At 47.0% G+C, this 18,696-nt stretch overlaps 1 protein-coding gene across 3 annotated transcripts in view; it reads right to left on the reverse strand.

Moving 5' to 3' along the window:
- Window positions 1-18,487, reverse strand: part of RABGEF1 (RAB guanine nucleotide exchange factor 1) — a 31,939-nt gene extending 13,452 nt beyond the window's left edge. Inside the window, exons 1-4 of one of the 3 annotated variants that reach the window (XM_053366907.1) lie at window positions 18,377-18,487; window positions 10,445-10,633; window positions 8,397-8,563; window positions 808-828 (exon numbers count right to left, since the gene is read on the reverse strand). In XM_053366907.1, coding sequence (XP_053222882.1) covers window positions 808-828; window positions 8,397-8,563; window positions 10,445-10,623 — 367 coding nt within the window. In that variant the 5' untranslated portion in view covers window positions 10,624-10,633; window positions 18,377-18,487. The remainder of the gene's footprint in view (window positions 1-807; window positions 829-8,396; window positions 8,564-10,444; window positions 10,634-18,376) is intronic. The other 2 variants (XM_053366908.1, XM_053366909.1) reach the window with 2 other exon arrangements.
- Window positions 18,488-18,696: the final 209 nt, after the last annotated feature.

Raw genomic sequence — 18,696 nt, forward strand, 5'->3', positions numbered from 1 at the left:
TATCCAATTTTGGCATGTTCAATGTAGGGAAAGCCAAGCCAGTGCAAAAGAAACTGAGCTGGAGGAGCAAAGGGTCTCCCTTGCACTGTGGATTTTTGAGGTGATCTTTCACTGGCGCCAGAGGAGGTACTGGCACCCTCATGGCACCCCCTGTCATAGAATAATGGTTTGGGAGAACTGTACCTGAGTAGAAGCTTTATATGCAGAAAGCACAAAGCTCCATCCAGGCATTTTCAGACTGACAAGGTTTCCTCTCCCCCAAATGTTGCCTGGGGGCAGCCTTACCACCAGACGGCCTCAGTGGGAGGGATGGGAAGCAGGCAGCTCACTCCATCAGCTTTGCCAAACGTCCAGCTGCTTTAGGCACCTCCTGCTTCTGAACTGCGACAGCTAGTCGTTCTAAGAACTGTGCTGCAGGGGGTTGGACTAAATGACCCTCAGCGGTACCTTCCAACTCTATCATTCTATGATTCCATGGTGCCCGAGTTTGTTTTTTTCCTCTTCCCTGCCCATTCCTTTACCCTCGTATGTCGCACTTTCTGTTTATGGATTGTCAGCCTGTGTAGGCAGGGACTGTCTTGATGCAATTGACTGCATGCCAGCCGCTACGGGAGCCCTTTTGGCCAAAGAGCGGGCTCCAAAGGCTGCCAAAAGATAAATTAAGCAACACAGTGTTTTAAAACGGCCACCAGCCCCGATCAAAAAAGAGACGAGACAGTGTTCCGCAGGCCGCAAACACACAAAAAGGCGCAAGCAAAGCCAAGCATTGTCACGGTGCGCTCCAAAATGCAGCGGAAAGTCACCCACCTCTCCGTTTGCCAACCAGGACTGTTCGGAATGGAGGGATGGAGCGTGAGAAGGCGACGCAAATGGAGCAGGGCAGACGAGCGAAAAGCGATGGAACGAAAAGAGAGAGGGAGAAGGGGAGAGAGAGAGAGAGAGAGAGAGAGAACAAAACACAGGACAGTCTCAGTTTGCGTTTCACAAATACAACAGCGAGCAAAGCACAAATGTGTCAGAGGCAGGGCACACGATGACAGATGTCGGTTTGCAAGAGGGAGGGGAAGACACCAGGAGGCGTTTCACCATTTCGGGCTGGGGCCCAGGCTACCTGGAAGATTGCCTCTCCCTGTACAAATCTGCCCAGGTGCTAATGTCCTCGGTGAGCACCTTACCTGCGTCCCTGGCAACCTGAAAGAGAGCCTTTTCTGTGGCTGCTCCCACATTCCACATTGGGGGATCCCCTTCCGAGAGGTCAGGCTGGCTCCCTTCTGCCGGCATGCTAAAATCTTGCTGTTCTGAGGGGCCTTTGGAAACTAAGGTGCAGGCAATGCACCTGATATATTTTAACTACTAACTAGGTTTTTTATGATTAATTTGTGTTTTGTAACAATGTTTTTAAGTGGTGGAAGCTGCCTCAAATCCCAGCTTGGGAGAAAGTGTGGGATATAAATAGATTAAATAATAACCCTTCACAGGGTTGCTGTGGGGGCTAAATAAGGAAGGGCAGAACCATGTATGCCACCTTGAGCTCCTTGGAGAAAAGAAAAGGTGGGATACAAATGTTAAATAATGGCTGTTCAGCAACCATTGCATCCAACCACCAGGAGCTCCTTAGTATGCAGTGATGCAAGATGGCAATGAATTGCTTATCACTGCTCTGTGGCAGGGCTGGTCCAGGTGAGCTGACCTTCCCACCGGAGCAACTTCTTTTAAACTTGCACAAAAACTCTCCTCTTTTAACCTATTTTCAGCTACCTGACTTCTGAGTGCCTTCCCTCTTACACACTCTTACACACATGCTTACACACTCTCATCCCCTTTCCCCCACCTTCTTTCCTTCTCTTCTTCCTTCATCTCTCTCTTCCCCCTTTCTTTTTCCTTCTTTCCTGCTATGGTATCTCTTCTCTCTTACATATCCTGTCTCAATTATTATTATCACTATCAGTTTTATTTCAATGCACCTCTCTCTACTGATTTCTGGGGGGCAGAGGGAAGAAAGAGAAAGAGTGTGTCCCTTTCATATTTGCTTATACTAACCTCATTTCTAACAGATGGGGTAAGGAAATTAAGCATGTACAAACCTAACAAAATTGAATATCAGCTTTTTTGTATTTTAGGCACCCCCTCGCCCTAAAAAAAAAAAATAAGCCATGATGAGGCACCACTAAGATGTCTGAACCACATGGCAATACAAATGAGTTTATCTGAGCTTTTTAAACATAAACAAAAAGCACATACACCCTTTTTGGGTTTGTGTATCTAGCTCAGGGGCAGGGGCGCAAGAGAGGGAAAATGTATGGATTAGGAAATTAGTGGGGCTGTGGGACTGAGCACCACAAGACACACACACAAACACACACCGAAGACAGAGAGTGTCCAGGAAACAGTGTTCTACCCAAAGAGGACACACAGCCTGGCATTATCTTTTAAGTGACTTCTACATGGGGGTCTTGAAGACGTGCAACTGGTCACACCAAGCGTCTTCACTGTTGACTTTGCTGCAGCCCAATGTACACGGTGGAGGCTTAAAAGCATGCCTTCCCCTTTGGAGCCCCTTTCGCACAAACACCAAACCCCCAAACCCTCTACTTGAACAGGTGGGGCGGGGGAATAGGAAGGTGGAGACTCACCACAAGACACAGAAACACACAGGAAGCTCAAAGGCAGGCAAAGCATCAGTGAAAACTGTCATCTAGAGGAACATCCACATCAGCCTAAAGCCTCGCACTACGGTTGTGCCACTTTCCTGGCTAAGCAAGTGCCAGAGGACCATAATTTCTCCAGGACTGCAGGAAGCAATATGTGTTCCTTCTTCAGAGCCGCCGCCCCCCCCGCGCTTGAGGGGCAGGGTGTGGGGTTATAGCCCTCCAGTCACTGCTAGGCTCCAACTCCCATCAGCTCCAACCCTTGGTCAAGAGATGAGAGTTGTGGTTAAGATACGAAGAAGAGCCCAGCTGAATCAGGCTCACTTATGTCTAGCATCCTCTTCTCACAGTGGCCAACCAGATGCCTGTGAGAACTCGCACGCGGTACCAGAGCACAAGAGCCCTCTCCTCTCCTGTGGTTTCCAGCAACCACTATTCAGAAGCATCACTGTAACTGTTGAGAGAGAGCATAGCCATCAACAGCCCTCTCCTCCAGGAATCTGTCTAATCCTCTTTCAAGGATTTGATTGTGGTTAAGAGACCTGATCCTCCCCAAACACCCCAGCAGGAGTGGGGCCCTACAGCCCTCCAGCAACTCTCCCATTGCCCCTGACCACTGACCATGCTGAGCAGGGCTGAAGGGAGATGGAGTCCCTTTGTACCTGGGGTGCCACAGGTTCCTCGCTCTTCTTGTAGCGTTAAGGGGAGGGCAGGGAGAAGACGGACAGGAGTCTAAATATCACGGGCGATATGATGCCCAAATTGTCCGAAACCTGGTAACTGTTCAGAACAGATGCACTTCTGGAATCTTAGCGGTTTTACGGAGAGCAAGGATTTAACTCACTAGACATTTAAGGCCATTTAGGCCAGGTTTTGAACCACATGTTCTTCCTCGGCAATTACATTTGGAGCAGAAATTGGGAAGGTAGGTTATCAGAGGGGGCATTCCAGAGGCAAGAGACTAAGCAGGGAATCTTAGAACTATCAGAAGTGATGGATCTTTTCATGCTGGATGCTGGGGTCCAGGATGTGGGAGACCATTGCTACTATGCCATGCGGGGAGACACTCCAGCATCATCTAGCTGGCTTCTGCAGAAACCCCGCGCTTAATCCAATGTGGTGTAGTGGTTAGTGTTGGACCTGGGAGAGACCAGGGTTTGAATCCCCAGTCGGCTCTGAAGCTCACTGGGTAACCCTGGAGCCAGCCACTGCCTCTCAGCCTAACCAACCTCACAGGGTTATTGTGGGGATTAAATGAGGAATCATGTATGCCACCTTGGGCTTCCTGCAGAAAAAGGTGGGATATAAATGTGATAAATAACATAAAATAAATTTGATCCAGCCTTTGACTTCAAAAATATGATATCCACCTTTTGGATGGAGAGGGAGTACAATTTCTTGAAACAGTCAATCAGTGCAGCTCATAAGAAGTTTGGCAAAAAGCAGCAAGGAAGAGGAGAGCCCTACTGTGTTCAGAAGAACACGAAGAGGTAGTGCTCAGGAAAAGCTGGGGGACCTAAGGGAGGGCTGCAGCTCAGTGGCAGAGCGTCTGCTTTGCATGCAGAAGGCCCCAGGTTCAATCCCCAGTATCTCCGGTTGGGCTGGTAATGCCCTGTCTGAAACCTCTGGAAGAGGCTGCCTGCCAGTGTAGACAATACTGAGCCAGATGGTCTAATGGCCCGACTCTGTATAAGGAAGCTTTCTGTGAAACAGAGTTGTACCGCCCTGTAGTTTAAGCACATCAGATCTAGCTCTGTGGCAGCAGGAAAGAGCCACAGCTCAGCGGTGGAGAGCATCTGCTTTGCATGCAAAAACGTCCAAGGTACAATCCCCAGCATCTCCAGGTAGCTCTGGGAATACTCTAACTGGAGAGTTGCTGCCAGTCAGTGTAGGAAGCACCATGTTCAATGGACCAACATCTGCCTCAGCATAATATAAGGCAGCTTCCTGGGTTCCCATCAGCCTTCCAGACAGACATGGTGAATGGGAAATGTGTCATGCAAGCACAACAGAAACCATGTAGGAAGCTGTTTCTATTAAAATTAGATCCCACACAACCCTTTAAAAAACAGGTTAGGGAAAGGCAAAGAAACAGAAACAAAAACCGCTGCAGATAGAAAAGCTAGGATTCGGAAAGCCAAAAAAGGTGCAGGATATGGCTGTGGATACACACAGCTCTCTTTTTATTCCTTAAAAACATGTTTCTAGTCCTTATTGGGACAAAGTTAGGGTTGGAAGTGTGTGGGTTAAGACTGCTTAATTCTCAGAAGCAAGAAACCTGGTCAAGCAACTGGAGGGGGAGCATCTTCCCCAATACTAACCACCTCAGACCCTATGACCAACAAGTGAGGCCTTCTTGGTGGGGCTGCCCCCAGGGCTGCCCACCTGGTGATGACCCACAACAAAGCCTTTTCAGTGGAGGTTCCCTGGTTGTGGAATACCTTCCCTAGTGAAGTGTGATTGTCTCCGTCCTTATTCAGGAGAAATGTTCCTATTGACCCAGGTGCATATGGTGACTGAAGAAGACTGTTCCTAGCAACCCTGAGAACATGGGATGGGAAAATGTGTTTAACGGCCTGTAGAGTAATTTTTTGAACGGTAAACTGATTGTAGATGTTTTTTATTATGTTTTTAGAATGTTTTAAAATGTTTGCTTTGTTTTTGTTTCAAATGGTACATCTGTTTCCTGCCCATGGCTCCTTAGTGAAGAGGAGCAGTATATAGACTGAATTGAACTGAAAAATAAAATAAAATTAATTCAGAGTCCCTGCCCATCCCAGGACTAGCAAAACTAGAATTATGTAAGATCAGTCAATTTGCAGACTAGGGGCAGAGTCATAGTGTGTGGTTATAATTATGATAAAGGGCACATTCAGCCCTGTTCTATTTCTACATTCAAAGACTTGCTTTTTTAAAGGAAGAAGAACACTAATAGTTGACCTAAAAAAAACAGAAATATAATCTCATTTCTGTCACATACAACTCCTAATTTCCCCTTTTCACTGTTATGGCCTGGAGGGGCAGCTTTGATCCAACAGCTTCTATCTCTCAGGGCCTTTTTAAAAAATCTGCCCTTCTTAGAGCCGGAAGGAAATATTCCAATTCAGAACAGTCTCAAGGCCTGAGAATTTTTAGTTTTGCTTAAAACCTAAGAAAAGAAACATCAATGCACACAAGAGACTCCATTATGCACATTCAACACTTTTGTAAGTTAAAACTGTGTGGAATACAGCAAGTCTTTTTATCCATATTTTCTTGAAGGAAAGAACCAAGTTTTTAGGCTCCTAAGCTAGCTTCTGGAATGTTTTAATTACATTTATAACCCTCCCTTCCTCCCAAAGGAACATGGGTAGCTTCTGGCTTCTTATTTTATTTATCTAAACAAGATTTACATACTGCTTAATGGCAAGAAACTCTCTAAGAAAAAGCCCCTGCAGGCCCCAGCAAATTGTAGAGCAGCCTTTGCTGATCAGGTGCTCTCCAGAGGTTCTGGACTACAATTCCCATCAGCCCCTGGGCAAGCTGCCTGCTCCTTCCACAGCAGCTAAGGTCGTCTGACAAGGTCCTCCTGGCTGTGCTGCAGCCTGCAGAGACCTGCCTGACTGCGACCAGTGGGAGGACATCCTCATGGAATCGCCTCCCTTCCGAATCAAGACACAGAAGACCCTTCAGCATCTCACTAAAAACATATTCTCTCCCACCTTTGCTAGACCCTGATACCAGGTGATCACAACAGCTTGAAATATATCTGCTCTGGCCCAATGCCAGCTGCTATTTTATTTATTCTGCAGGTATTTTTGTACACAGCCTTGTGATGCTCAAATACCTAAGAACAGAAGAGGAGCCTGCTGGATCAGGCCAATGGCCCATCTAGGCCAGCATCCTGCTCTCACAGTGGCCACCCAGATGCCTCTTCTGGGAAGCCTGCAAGCAGGACTCAAGCACCACAGCTCTCTCTCTCTCCTCCTGCGGTTTCCAGAACAACTGGTATTCAAAGCATTGCTGCTTCCAACCGCAGAGGCAGAGTAAAGCCATCACGGCTTGCAGACAAGGATAGCCTTCTCATCCTCCATGAATTTGTCTGATCCTCTTTTAAACCCATCCACGTCGGTGGCCATCACTGCCTCCTGCGGAAGCAGGTTCCACAGTTGGCTCAGTGCAGCTGCCTCCATGTTCTTGCATCCTCATAGTAAAATTGCTCCCTTCTACAGTGGTACCTCTGGTTGCAAACGGGATCCGTTCCGGAGGCCCATTTGCAACATGAAAAGAATGCAACCCGCAGTGGCGTGTCTGCGCACGCGCAGGTTGCGATTTGCCACTTCTGCGCATGCGCGAGCGGCGAAACCCGGAAGTAACCATTTCCGGTACTTCCGGGTCACCGTGGGACGTAACCTGAAAGAACGTAATATGAGGTATGACTGTATTGAACTGTAACTTTCTGCTCCATAGCCCAAGCTAGCAGAGGTAGAAATAGCATAATGGTTAGGACTATGACCTGGGAGACTAGGGTTCGAATCCCCACTCAGCCATGAAGCTCACCCGGCAACATCGAGGGCCACTCACTGCCTCTGAACCTAACCGACCCTCACTGGGTTGTTGCGAGGGATTAAATGAGGAGAGGGGGCAACCGTGTATGCCACCTCGTACACCTTGGAGAAAAGGTGAGACAAAAATGCAATAAATCAATAAATAATAAAAACCTGCTGCTTTAGTTCTTTGCTTAACGTGAGTCATGGTCTTGGACCTTCCAGCAGAAAGTTCAACCAAATTAACAGAACCGCTATTTGTGTCGTCTTGCAGGGAAATGATGAACGCGCTCAATTTGAAGGACTGCGGTGTCTCCAATTCCAACATGGGAAAGGTGGTAAGGAAGCAGTTTGATCAATTGATGAGAGGCGCTATGGGAGCTACTCCTGGCACAACCCTAGCTTTGGATTCGGCAAAGCTGCTAAAATGAGCAGAGAGGCGGGTTTGGTGCGGCTGGGCCGCGTTACCTTCAGCAGGAGAAGAGAGTTCCCAGGGTGGAGTAAAAATCTCCTTCAAGTCCCTGAGAAGGTTATCAGCACTGAGCTCCTTCCCAAGCTGTCCGGACTTAACGCTGGACTCCTGAGCGGCTGGAACAAATGCAAAAAAGGCAAGGACTCCCAAGGGTGACACAGTTAAGGGAGAGGGAGGAGAGGAGAGACCAAAGACCTGGCAGTTCTTGTTCGCAGACAGGAAGGGAGGCCCTGATGAACCGCAGGTAGTTTTATAGCGTTGGAAGTGTGGGATAGGACTTGCTGAGAAGGGTGTGTGAAGGGGTTAAAACAGGCAGAGAGGGGAATCTCCCAGTGCCTACACTGTCTCTTCCTGCCCTGTCCTTTGAAACTGCAGACTGAAACTCTTGGGTTGCAAACTCTGGCTTCCGCCACCCCCCAGCCTGTGCAGAAAGGCCATCTCAAAAATCATCTCTGCTGAGAACAAAGGACCAAACGTGGCTCTCAATGCTGTCATTAGCTGTAGCGTTTCCTTTACAATAAAGGTAATGCAGCTGTATGTGCTGTGGGTTGTGCACTTTGAGAGCTCTGCTGGTTTATCATAAAATAGTATTTTTCCAAGTTAGGTGATGACTCACGCCAGCTGATTTAAAAGTCTGGAAAGGGCCACAATAATTGCTGTCTACTAATCCAAAAGACTAGTGAAACAGGAAAACTTGAAATCATTACCCAGCTGTTTTTAAAAGCCCCCCTAAGCGCTCTCCCCGCTTACCCTTCTTAGCTCCCGGTCGAGATGATGCCCCAAAGAATTTCTTCACCGTCGTCACCTTCCGTGATTTCTCGTTGGTTTTCTTCTCCTCAAACTTGGTGAACGTGAGCGACTGAGCCCCTTGAGGGTGCTGAGTGCTTGCGTAGGCCTCCTCCTCCTCACGCTGAAGCCTGAAACCGGGTGGAGAAAACATCGAGCCACAGTTAGTTCCAGCAAGAAGCACTGCTGCTGAGTTTCACCAGCAGCTGGGAATCCCTCCTGTCTCCTCCAGGGTCAGATTCTGGCTCCACAATAAAATCAAGTCACACATTTAAGCATGGCTGTCAACTTTCAGATTTGAAGATAAGGGATCAGCAGCCTCGGAAAAAAGGGATCAGCAGCCTCACCTGTCCCGGGGACAGTCTACGGGATATCTAACAATCCGGGATAGCAGCGGAAAATGGCGCTGGGATAAGGGAATTTCCCGCAAAAAAAGGAAAGGTTGACAGCTATGCATTTAAGCCAGGCTTCTGGCCTACACCTTGCAGCAGGCTGGGAATGGCAATACTATAGACTGCAGTAAGTGCATACCATTTCTGAATGTGCCCCCTGCAAGCAGAAGAATTAGCAGATCAAGCATAATGGTTTTATCTCGCTCATTTCAGTCTGCCAACTTTCTACTTGCAGAAATTTCATTTATTCATTTGCATCCACAGCACAAGAATGTGATCCCTTTATACTGTGTGAAGGGATGTTGAGGTCCATTCCAATGCGTGAGCACACACGCACGTACACACACACCAAGCGTAAGAATTCTGAAAGCTTTGTTCTACCCTATCCAGACAATTGCCCAACCAACTTTGGTATAAATCTCTGCTTATTTCCCCTTAGCTGTCCCAGGAAGGCTGGAAATGCAAGAACAGAGACAATCAGCTGCTAGACCAAGAACGGAGACAATCAGCTGCTAGATCATATACAGTGGTGCCTCGGTTCTCAAACAAAATCCGTTCCGGAAGCCCGTTCAGCTTCCGAAATGTTCAAAAACCGAGGCATGGCTTCCCATTGGTTGCAAGAGCTTCTTGCACTCAGCAGAAGCTGCGTAACACATTCAGGTTCTGAAAAAAGTTCGAAAATGGAAGCATTTAGTTCCGGGTTTTAAGCGTTCAAGAACCAAAACGTATGACAACGCTGTACTGCTACATCCTGCAGCAGCAAATTCCACAGGTTAACCATGTGCTGTGTGAAAAACCACTTCCAGTTGTCATCCAGTGTTCAGTTTTCTTGGGTCTTCGTTTTATGAGATGAGAGGTGAGAGAGAGAGAGAGAGAGAGAGAGAGAGAGAGAGAGAGAGAGAGAAACTTCTTCCACTGTGCATAATTTTGTGAATTTCTATGGTTTCCCGGCCTCTCCATTCCTCTGTCTAAACTAAAAACCAAAAATGTTGTTCCTCAATGTGCTGCAAACCATTGATCGGTTTGGTTGAAGTAGCCATCCTCTATTTGCCCTCTACAGAAACAGCTGGAGATGTTTTTGGTTCCAATAAGCTTTCCCAGTTGGATACCACAAGCATCCACTTCTTTTAGTCTTCTTGTAAATGTATATGCTGTTTCGTGTTTTAATTATCTTGTGTGTGAAGAACAACAACTATGGGCCTTATGAAACACTGTGGGGGGGTTTCTCTGATCAAGGAAAGCTTTTTAAAAGAAAAGGCTGGAAAAGACTCCTTGCCTGAAACCCTGGAGAGCCACTGCCAGACAGTGTAGGCAATACTGAGATAGAGGGACCAGTGTCCTGATTCAGTATGAGCTGGCTTCCCATGTTCCTTACTGCTTGGGGAACTCTCCACATTGCAGTTTCAGCCCAGCCATGACCAAAACACCCCCTCTCAGTCACACACACATACATACACTTCAGCTGTCCCCACCCAATATCCTACCAAATAACTGACATGTTACTAAGCATTATCTTTGCTGTTTAAAAAAGCAATTCAAGCCACAGATTAACATGCAATTTGTGGCAATGCTACAAAAGCTGGAGCTAAGCATTTCTCCCTGATGCCAACACCTCCTTACCTCTCAGCCAGCTCCCAGTCCTCCTGGATTTGCTTCTGCCTGGCCTTTTGGTACTCCTCCCTCCAGCACTTGGAGCAGAAGCCCTGCCAAGCCGGGTTGCCATAGTAACCGCATCCTTTCTTGCAGAGCAGTTCGGACTGGTCCACGTGGATGCCTCGGCGTTCCGACTTCAGGCTCATCTTGCTCCTGCTGTGGTGGGAGGGAAAAGGGGGTTGTTTTTAAATGTCACTCAAATAAGTAAAAGTGGGGGAGGTCCTACACAAATCAAAGAAACCAGCTGGGGAAAGTGGCATTTGCAATGCCAGGAATAAAATGCCACACAGCACCTGCCCTCCCTAGTTCCTCAGGAGTTCAAGATAGTTAATAATAAAATGCTACTGTACTGGAGCAAAGCCATCTTCCAAGTTGCAGAGCTCCTGTTATGCAATCCTAGAAATCCTTCTTTCTCAACGTGGAGCCCTCCAGATGTTTTGCATTACAACCCTCATCAGTCCCTGCCAGCACAGCTGCATGTTGCTGGGGGACAATGGGAGCTGTAGTTCAAAACATCTGGAGGGCACCAGGATGGGGAAAGATGTCATAGAGTGTTGTAACTAGATAGATTAGCAATGAGTTCCATGAGTCTCGTCATGGAGGAGAAGGCTATCAATGGCTATGAGCGGGGATGGCTCAGCTGTGCCGTCATGGTTGGAGGCAGAAATGCTTCCAGATACCAGCTGCTGGAAGCCACCGCAAGAGAGAATGCAGATTTCCCACAGGTATATGTGAGAACAGGATGCTGGACTAGATGGGCCATTGGCCTGATCCAGCAGGCTCCTCTCATGTTCTTAGAAGGTAATACACAGCAAGATTTAGCAGCAAAAGGAAGCACACACACACAGGCCAAGACAGTCCAGAACTTGAGCTATAAACATAAAATGGTCCCAAAAAACAAGATTTAAGGCCAAGCTAAATAGCAGCCTGGCTGGTGGCCAGCTTATCTGCACTGGAAAGCGAGAAAGTCTTGGCACCAAAATCACTATAGGAGGTTGTCAACTATTTCACCAACCTGCCCACCCAAAATATGAGTGCTGTTTGACTGAGGCTATGCCATGCTTTGCATTCAGGGACTGTAATTTTTACACATGCATACCTCTTATCATGGCAATGCCTAGAGTGGGCAACACAATTATATACAGGGCTAGGTGTAGTCTGTGTGTAAAACAGGTCTGTGACTATCGTTCTTCCACCATTCTGGCAGAGATGAATCAGGCTGCAGAAAAAGCCAGGGGTTCTCCCCCTCCTGCTGTGACCAGCTCACCTCCCCCCTGGTCTCCCAGAACCAGAAGACGGCAAAGCAAAGCCAGAAGAGGGATGAAGAGGGCGGAGCAGACAGGCATGGCGACGAAGTTTCAGATTGCTTGGGATGGAATCAGGTGCGGAGGAGGAGACTTAGGCAACTGTGGAAAGGCCAGGGACCTTCAGTCTGCACAACTGCCTTATAGGAGCAAGATTTACTGGGACGAGTTGCTGTGCTCACTAGGCCCGGCCTCCTGAGTTGACCTTGTTTCCTTGAATAAAAAATTAACTCCACTAACGCCATGTAATTTATTGCCAACCTGCTCCTGACAGCCAGCGACACACACCCCAAACATGAGAGAAACAGCCTCATGGCATCATGTGATAAGAATATGAGTTCACAGCAATTCAGTATAATTGCAGGAACAAGAGGCCAACTGCGGAAAACTATCAAGACAGCACAGACAGAAAATGCATTATCAGCCACCCTGATAGCTATGAAGTTATCACCAGGACCTAGAAGGAAAAACTGACACTGTCAAGATTTGTCATGCAAGGTAGGCGCTTTCGTGCAACTCACTCAAAGTGTGTCTGCAAGGAGATTATGCAAGGGCTAGTCAAGCAAACTGTGTCCCGCCCAGTGGGTGGAGGCCTGCAAGGACAGTCTGTCATTCCTTCAAATGACCAAAATAAAACAAGTCAGCAAGGAGGGCCCAGTTGGGGCAGGAACTGCGTGCAAAAGCAACCTGCATAGAACTGGTAGGCAAGGGAAGTGGTCACTTCACAAGATGCAAATATGAAAAATATACAGAGATTAAAACTGGAGGTAGAATGTTCATCCAAAAGGAGAGAGAATCCAAGAGTAGCAGCAGTAACGCCTTTATTGAACTAAACAGTCACCAAGCAAGAAAGCACTGAGTTCCTCAGCATTCTTCTTCAGGTTAGGGGTGTTTTGCTGTTGGTTTTTTTGCTTAACATAAAAAAAATTGAGAAAGAAATAGTGCCATTGTACAAGACTGAAGAGCCCCAGAATCTGCACACTTCAAGTTGGAACAGAGGAAGCATCATGCAGAATTACTCAGCCTAGGCCACCCTTGAAGCAAGGGGTTCTCATTCTACCCAACCCAAAACAGGGAAAATATCCTTCTGCCCAAGACGGTGAGAAGCTTCTTGGTTTAGCTGTCCCAGTGACCTCACTCAGAATAAGGGAACTGCACAGGTTCATACAGAACAAGGAACAAACAGAAAATGATTAAGCCTGTCCTAACTAAGCCACAAGAATGCAAGTAAGCCTTCTGCTGTTCCTCAGGAGCAGCTGACAACCAGTGAATGAAAACACCCTTTTTCTAAGTAGGAGGTTGAAAGCAAACTTGGCAGCCCAACGCTGATGGGGAAAGAGGAGAGCTGCCTTTGCAGGCCAGGAATACATCTAAGAGTGTGCAAATGTTTGCTTGTGCTGAGTCAAACATGCAGAGGCACTCAGGCAGAGGCACTCAGGAATGTCACCAGTATGCAAGAAGCCTTGGGAACGGAAAGGACCAGAATGACTTCATCATCAGTATTTTCCATGAATCCTCTGCAGGATCTAGGAGGCAACTCGACTCCACAGCCGCACTCAGCACACAGTGGGATAGCTGCCCTTGACCCATTTAATCCAGAAAGGTGCTGAGGAAGAGGGGGAGAGGGAGGCGTTCTGCAACCCCTGACAGGCACTTTGAAAAGGCAGTCAAGTTGTGAGGTCACCAGAGGATCACGGGGAGGGGCTGAGCTGCACGCAAGTCAAGACAGCAGCCAGAGCTAGAAAGCTGTAGGGTTTAAGGTCAGGAGCTCATTTTTATAGGGGCAGCAGTGTCAATCTGCTACACAAAGTGAAACGGAAACAGTAGCCTTGCAGCATTTCAGCAGATACATCTGAAAAATGGGGTGGAGAGGGGAGCGAAGGGCAAGAGCCCAGGGGGGAAATCAGTTCCCAGAAAGTCCTCTTTAACACAGCTACCAATCTCTTGTTGGTAACAGAAGGGGGGGTGAGAGAGAGGGCACAAACACAACTGGGTCCTGGACTTAGCCATGTGGTGTCTAAATGCTGATCTTCTGCGCACAGGGTAGGGAATTCAACTTGTACCAGAAAGTCTGGGGTGCACACCTCCACTCAAGGGGGTGGGAGAAACTCTTTAGAAGTTTCACTTTCCAAACCACAGTAACATACCAACATCAAAATCGTTCTTCCATCACTAGCTCCTAACATTTCTTCCCCAACGCACCCCGCCCTTTTCCGATCTAATAAACTAATCAGCTCCAGATGATTAATCTTCAGAACAAACTGGCTGGAGCCACGTCTGCGCTAGAGGCAGCACCAGGCTCAGCGGCCTGGGGAAATGCAAGGGGCAGCAAGCAGGGACGGAGGGAGAGAACTGGGATTAAAGCTGCAGGAAGGACTGAGGAAAGGAAGCTTGAGTCTTCCTCTAGTTTTAGAACTCCAAGCATCGTTTTTCTTCAAAAGCGTGAGAGAAACACGAAGAAAAAACACTGGGCAGATTGCCATGCTGATGGGTCACCATAGCGAAGAGCCACCGTCTCTTCCTGGTACAGCACACTGTGCAGTGTATGCAAAAGGTCCCTTCAGTTATGGGATGCCTTAGGCTGAATCAGTTGGCCCCTTTAGCTCAGAACTGTTTACACTGGCAGCAGCTCTCTAGGGTTTCAGACTCAGGTTTCTCCCAGTGCTACCCAGAGAGGCCAAGGATGGAAGCTGAGCCTTTCTGCGTGCAAAGCAGACACCCTACCACTGAGCTACAGCATCTGCCCTTTAGGAGAACCATAGAATTGTAGAGGTGGAAGGGATCCTGAGGATCATCTAGTCCAACCCCCTGCAATGCAGGAATATGCAGCTGTTCCATAAGGTATCAAACTGGCAACTTTGGCGTTATCAGCACCACGCTCTAACCAGCCGAACTACCCAGGCTGAACAGATGGGAGGGGACTCTTTATAAGAGACGCTGGACAGCTGCTGCTAGTGAGAGTTAACAGCACTAGGGGACATGAGCCCAGCCAGATGGGCGGGGTATAAATAAATAAATAAATAAATAAATAAATAAATAAATATTATTATTAACAAGAGTAAGGCATATTCATATGTCCATATACACTTCAGTTTAGTGTGTCTACAGGTAGATTTTTAAATCTGCTCACAGGACAGAAATGTCTGTTTACCTCCTTATATTCAATTCTCTGTTTACCCCCTAGGAAGCCTCCCCACCCCCTCTACCGCCCTTGGGATAAGTGTTAGAAATTAACCAAGCGTCCAGCACGTTTTGCGACTGACACTGGCCGCATTGCAACCACATGGAGATATCTGGATGCCATGTTGGCGACAGACATCTCCATCTAGCTGGCCCCTCCAGCTCTCCAGCAGATAAGCAGAAGGGCTTCCTTACTGCATTTATATCCTGCCTTTTTCTCCAAGGAGTCCATGGTTCACGCCGCTCCTCCGTTAATCCCTACAATAACCCTGTGAGGTAGTTTAAGAGGCTGTGACTGGCCCAAGGTCACCCAGTGAGCTTCATGACTAAGAGGGGATTTGAACCCTGATCTCCCAGGTCTTAAGTCTGACACTAACGACTGCACCACACTGGCTTCCTAGAGTACTTCTGCTATGGGGCAGCTATAAAAATTAAGTAGATGATGAATATGAGGAACGCAAAATGTCACTTAGAGAAGGATATGAAATATTGTCCTTGCAGCTTGAATTTGTTTTATGCTGGATTGTTTTATTTAATGTGTTGTAAACTGCTTGGATGTTTTTCCCCTTTTGGGTGTGTTTTTGGGTGTGTAACTCCCTGCCACTAGAGATTAGGCTTAAATTTGCCTAGTCGAAGAAACAAACTCAGACATCAGTTCTTATGATGAGAGCTCTTCCAATGCTACATTTTATAGGCTAAGGCCCTCAGGAGCAGGAACCTGCCTTGTTGTATACCATAAGTACCACCAAACACCTTGTGATGCTACAAAAATAATATTGTTTATCCCAGCTCAGAGAACTCAAGGTGGTGTATGGCCAGGGGTGGGCAAAAAGTAGATTAGGATCTACTGGTAGATCTCAGTGATTTATAGCAGCAAAGGGTGCTAACTCCCAATTGTTTAACAAAAGCAGTAACTAAAAAAACACACCCTCCCACAGCTCATGGAATAATAGAATTGTAGAGTTGAAAGGGACCCTGAGGGTCATCTAGTCCAACCCCCTGCAATGCAGGAATAAAATACTTTCCTAGAAAACACCACTTGGGGAAAAGCAAATAGTGATCTTTTGTGGGTCAGAACATGGGATCCTAATTCTGGTACTGGTTACAAAAATTCCTTTACTAATCATATGCTCAGAATACCTGCTGCTTAATTCTTGGTGTACATGCATCCACCTGAGCTATGATTTTGTCCCCAATCCTCGATATGAGTCTTTCCCCACACTTCCATTTGTCTCCTGACAACCACCCTGCAACACTGACTAGTTTCTTATTGCATTTAACAGTGATATCAACATAATGCTAAAATAAATAAAATTCATATAACACTGCTAATCATAATAATGTTAAGCTCCCAGCTTATGTTGGGAGGGCAGCTCCCATGACTCATTTAAAAAGTTAAGACAAATTACTACAGTCTACACACACACAGTTAATAAGTTGACAACAAAACATGATTACCTCCATACCAACAGTTGGAGAACAACTTGCTAACTTCCCAAGCAAAAAATAATAATTTAAAAATTCTGCATAAGCCTGTAAATCACTATTAAAGTAACTCAAAAACTAATTATACTTTATCACACAACAGTTCTATTTACAGTTTTAAGTTTCCAGTTTATGCAAGAGGGACCTTTGTACTCTTCCTCCAAAGCCAGGGAAGACCAGCCCATCTATAACTGCTTCTTCACCATGATTTTTTTTAACAGTAATACTAAATTTAATTCCAGTTTTATCTACTGTTGTTAGGTCTTTATATACAATGTAATTACATATTCAATATAAAGTATATAATTGTAGGTAACCTACCATTTGTGGTCATAAAGGACCACCTTGTCCTCAGGGGAGGAGAGAAGTGACCCACTACGCAGCACTTAGGGTGACGTCCAACTCAAAAAGTCAACCACTGAAGTCATTGTTACTCAAGTCCACTGATTTCAGTGTAACCAGTGTTGGTCCTACTCAGAGTAGGCTCACTAAAATGAATGGGCATGACTTCCTTAAAGGTAAAGGGACCCCTGACCATTAGGTCCAGTCATGGCCAACTCTTTTCTCTAAACTAAAGAGTCCCAAACATAGCACTTTTTCTTCATACTGACACATCAACTACTGCACGAAGTATCTTAGGAGATGCTTCAAGGGGTAAAGGTAAAGGGACCCCTGACTGTTAAGTCCAGTAGCAGACGACTCTGGGGTTGCGGCGCTCATCTCGTTTTATTGGCCGAGGGAGCTGGCGTACAACTTCTGGGTCATGTGGCCAGCATGACTAAGCCGCTTCTGGCGAACTAGAGCAGCGCACGGAAACGCCATTTACCTTCCCGCCGGAGCGGTACCTATTTATCTACTTGTACTTTGATGTGCTTTCGAACTGCTAAGTTGGCAGGAGCTGGGACTGAGCAACGGGAGCTCACCCCATCACGGAGATTCGAACCGCCGACCTTCTGATCAGCAAGTCCTAGGTTCTTAGGCCCCTTCATTTTGGTGGGTCTCCTCTTGAGTGCAGTTTAACTGGAAGCAACTCAACGGATCTACTGCCAGGTATGACTATTACTATTATTAGTTTATCCCTTTATAGATCACCTTTCACTTAAGTCTCAAGGGCAATGACAGCCATATAATCAAAACAATAGGTTGAAAAACGGTTTTAAAAATCAAATATATGTTTAAAAAGGCAGAGACCTCAAAACATTCACGCAGCTGGAAACAGCAGCTAACATTTGATAAGATCCATAATGCTAAAATTATTTTTAACAAACGATACCATCATTCACTGATAATATAATGTACAGTTGATCCATAAGTAATAAAGATGTAATAAGGTAAATATAATGCATTAACTGATAATAGTTATAGTTAACTTGCAAAATAAAGCCGTCGTAAATATGATTTACACAACATAGCTTTCACTTTGATCTTAGCCACATAATAAGATGGGTTGCACCCAATTCTAGGCTCCACCCAAAGCTGACCCTGTGAAACCACTGAACCTAACTGAGCCAGTGTGGTGTAGTGGTTAAAGTGTTGGGCTGAGACCAGGGTTCAAATCCCCATTAAACCATGCAGCTCCCTGGGTGACCTTAGGCCAGTCCCTGTCTCTCAGCCTAGCCTACCTCACAGGGTCGTTGTGGGGATTACACGGAGAAGGGGGAGAAGAACCACGTTCCCCACCTGGAGCTCCTCGGAGGGGAAGAAGGTGGGACATCAATGCAATAGATAAATTAACAATAGCAGGGCCATTCAGTGACAAACACGATAATTACAGCCATTAAAGCTCCCAGATTACTCAGTAAGGAAGGAGAGATGGGAGGGGGGAGGGTGCGGGGTCCTTTCACTCTCCTTCCTTCCCACCCCCAAACTCCATGGGGTTTTGAAACCCCTTTTCCCCTCCCTCTTCGGCCCCACAGCCAGCCAGGCTCACCTGGGGGGCCCTTCGCCGCCTCCTGCGTATCCTCACCAGCTTGTTTCTCCTTCTTCTTCTTCTTCCTCCTCCTCCTTCCCCCGCCCTTCGGCGTCCTTGCGTCACTTCCGCAACGGGGCAAGCGAAGGGCGGCGCCAGGCGTCCGATCGCCCTGAGCACGTGACGGAGGCTGACAGAGGGGCGGGGCCGAGGGAGGAACTTCATGGACGCTGTAGAGATATGGAAGTTTGTAGAGATGTAGGTAGCCGCTCGCTTCTGGGTCCCCGTGTGGATAGCCCGGCTTAATGCACGGAAGTACTGCACGTGTGCAGCCATGACGA

This window comes from Podarcis raffonei, chromosome 15, assembly GCF_027172205.1.
Source record: "Podarcis raffonei isolate rPodRaf1 chromosome 15, rPodRaf1.pri, whole genome shotgun sequence".
Classification (NCBI taxonomy): Eukaryota; Metazoa; Chordata; class Lepidosauria; order Squamata; family Lacertidae; genus Podarcis; species Podarcis raffonei.